The sequence below is a fragment of the Nicotiana attenuata genome, unplaced genomic scaffold (assembly GCF_001879085.1).
Source record: "Nicotiana attenuata strain UT unplaced genomic scaffold, NIATTr2, whole genome shotgun sequence".
Classification (NCBI taxonomy): Eukaryota; Viridiplantae; Streptophyta; class Magnoliopsida; order Solanales; family Solanaceae; genus Nicotiana; species Nicotiana attenuata.
In genome coordinates, this window is record NW_017679202.1 from 6,501 (window position 1) to 8,663 (window position 2,163).

The 2,163-nt window shown below is 42.2% G+C and overlaps 1 protein-coding gene across 1 annotated transcript; it reads left to right on the forward strand.

Annotated features, from left to right (window-relative positions):
• The first annotated feature begins 1,084 nt into the window (after positions 1–1,084).
• LOC109221725 lies at positions 1,085–1,753 on the forward strand. The gene has a single exon (XM_019386184.1). The coding sequence runs from the start codon at positions 1,085–1,087 to the stop codon at positions 1,751–1,753; it is 669 nt and encodes a 222-aa protein (XP_019241729.1).
• The last annotated feature ends 410 nt before the right edge of the window (positions 1,754–2,163 follow it).

Sequence of the window (2,163 nt, forward strand, 5' to 3'; positions counted from 1 at the left end):
ATACTGGTAGCGTGAAAGATTAGGGAGGTCTACATATAAGGTGTAGGGAGTCTCTTAATGGTGTGAGGCCTTTGGGTAAAATACGTGCGGGCTTGGCCCAAAGCGGACAATATCACACCATGTTAAGAGTGTCATTGGGCCGTTTTAGCCCAACACTTGCAACCAGATAGGAAGAAAGTGTAGCGGATTTGAATGACGGAATCTTTTTGCGCATGTTCCTGAATTACATAATGCATTACATATTCACTTATTAAATCCTTTCGTACACAACGCTTTTCATTATATTGTCTCGATTAGTGATTGATCCTTGTCATGTGTACCACCATCTCGCCTACCTATGAAACAGTTATGAGTCAACATATTGTAAAACTACTCGAGTATCTTTTACCATTGGAAGATGGACTTTGTATAGGTCCAAATTTGGTAACAACTGTAACGGATAGTAACGGTAACTTAAGTTTAGAAGTGGGCTTTGAATATTCTTTATGTTGTACTTTTTAGGGTTTTTGGGGAATGTCTCTTATAAATAGGAAGAGATGGGAAACAAAAAGGGATCTGCCCTTTTTGGAACTGGAACATATTGTAAAAGTTGAAAGAAGAATACACAAGAGAGTTGTCTATTTGTTTATTTAAGCACATGTTGTTTAATTTCTATCCATAAATCTCGAGATCCCATATATATTCCAACTGCTCTCATTTCCACGTCGTCCTCAGAAGAAAGGAATCTCCCAATAATCTAATCATTAGGTGATAGTTCCTTTCCCACTATCATCTTTGTCATTATTTACATTTATTATACATTTATGCTATTACATGCACTGTCAATCGTAGCAAATTAACTCCACTATTTGATGCTCCCGAACTCTATCCATTATACAAGAGTTTGGTTTTGTTCGATCTAGAATTTATTAGATACAACTAAGATTCACCCCTTTCAACTTATCATTAATTGGTTTAGCATTTATTTGCTCAAACAATTTGGCGCCGTTTGTGGGGAGTTTTTAGTTGAATATATCGTTCTTTCTAGGTCAAAAAAAAAAGAGGAGAAAGACAACCATCTTTTCTTCGTTTGCATAAACTAATGATGGCAGGAAAAGGAGGTAGTAAAAATGCTGAACCAAGGGCACCTGAGGGACTGAGGAGCGACCGAGGACGAGCCAACTTCGGCCGCGAACGTGAACAGCACCAGGGACCTCCAAAGCCACCCTCCCCCGCTCGTACAATCCAAATGATCGTCAGCAGAGGTGACAAGGCAGCGATCAACCATGTGAAGTTCACCACTACACACAAACTCGAGCGGTCAATCACTCACGAACAGTACGATGACCTCGAAGACAGTATCATCTTCGATAAATCGGATACTGACGGTTTGACTTTCCCTCATTTCGACGCTCTTGTTATTACTTTACGTATTTCAGATACTGATGTGAAAAGAGTAATGGTAGACGGCGGAAGCGGCGCGTGTATTATCCACCCTCGAGTCCTCATACAGATGAGACTCGAAGACAAGATAGTACCGCGTTGCATAACACTAACGGGTTTTAATAATGCAGTTGAGCGAACCTCTGGAGAGATAACGCTACGCGTTCTGGCTGGGGGCGTCACCCTAGAAACAACGTTCCATATCATAGACCAAGATACAGCTTACAACGCTATCATTGGGCGGCCATGGATACACGCCATGAGGGTCATCCCGTCAAGCCTATATCAAGTAATCAAGTTCCCTACTCCACGGGGAATATTCAGCATCTGAGGCGAAAATGCACTGCTCAAGAGTGCTATTGTAACGCCCAGGATTGCACGTACACCCAATAATTAAAGGGAGCAAATGCGGAAGCATAGCAATTAACAATGTCGGGGGACCAAACCCGACGTACAAACAGACGTCATCAAGGATCCCGACATCGTGGAAGCCGCCGAGTCGACGATAGAAGAACTCGATACCGTCTAACTAAACAACAGCGACAGCAGCAAAAAGGCTTACATCGGACACAAACTCTCAGAACCAGGTAAATTTCACAAGTTTTTAATTGATAATGCCGATTTGTTTGCTTTCTCCCATGCAGATATGCCAGGCATCCCGAAAGGCGTTGCCACTCACAAGCTGAACGTCGACCATTCTATCCACCAGTAAGGCAAATGAGAAGAAAATTTAACGCTGCA

Coding starts and splice junctions, on each gene's coding strand:
- LOC109221725 (XM_019386184.1), top strand. CDS start 1,085: ATGGCAGGAAAAGGAGGTAGTAAAAATGCTGAACCAAGGGCACCTGAG.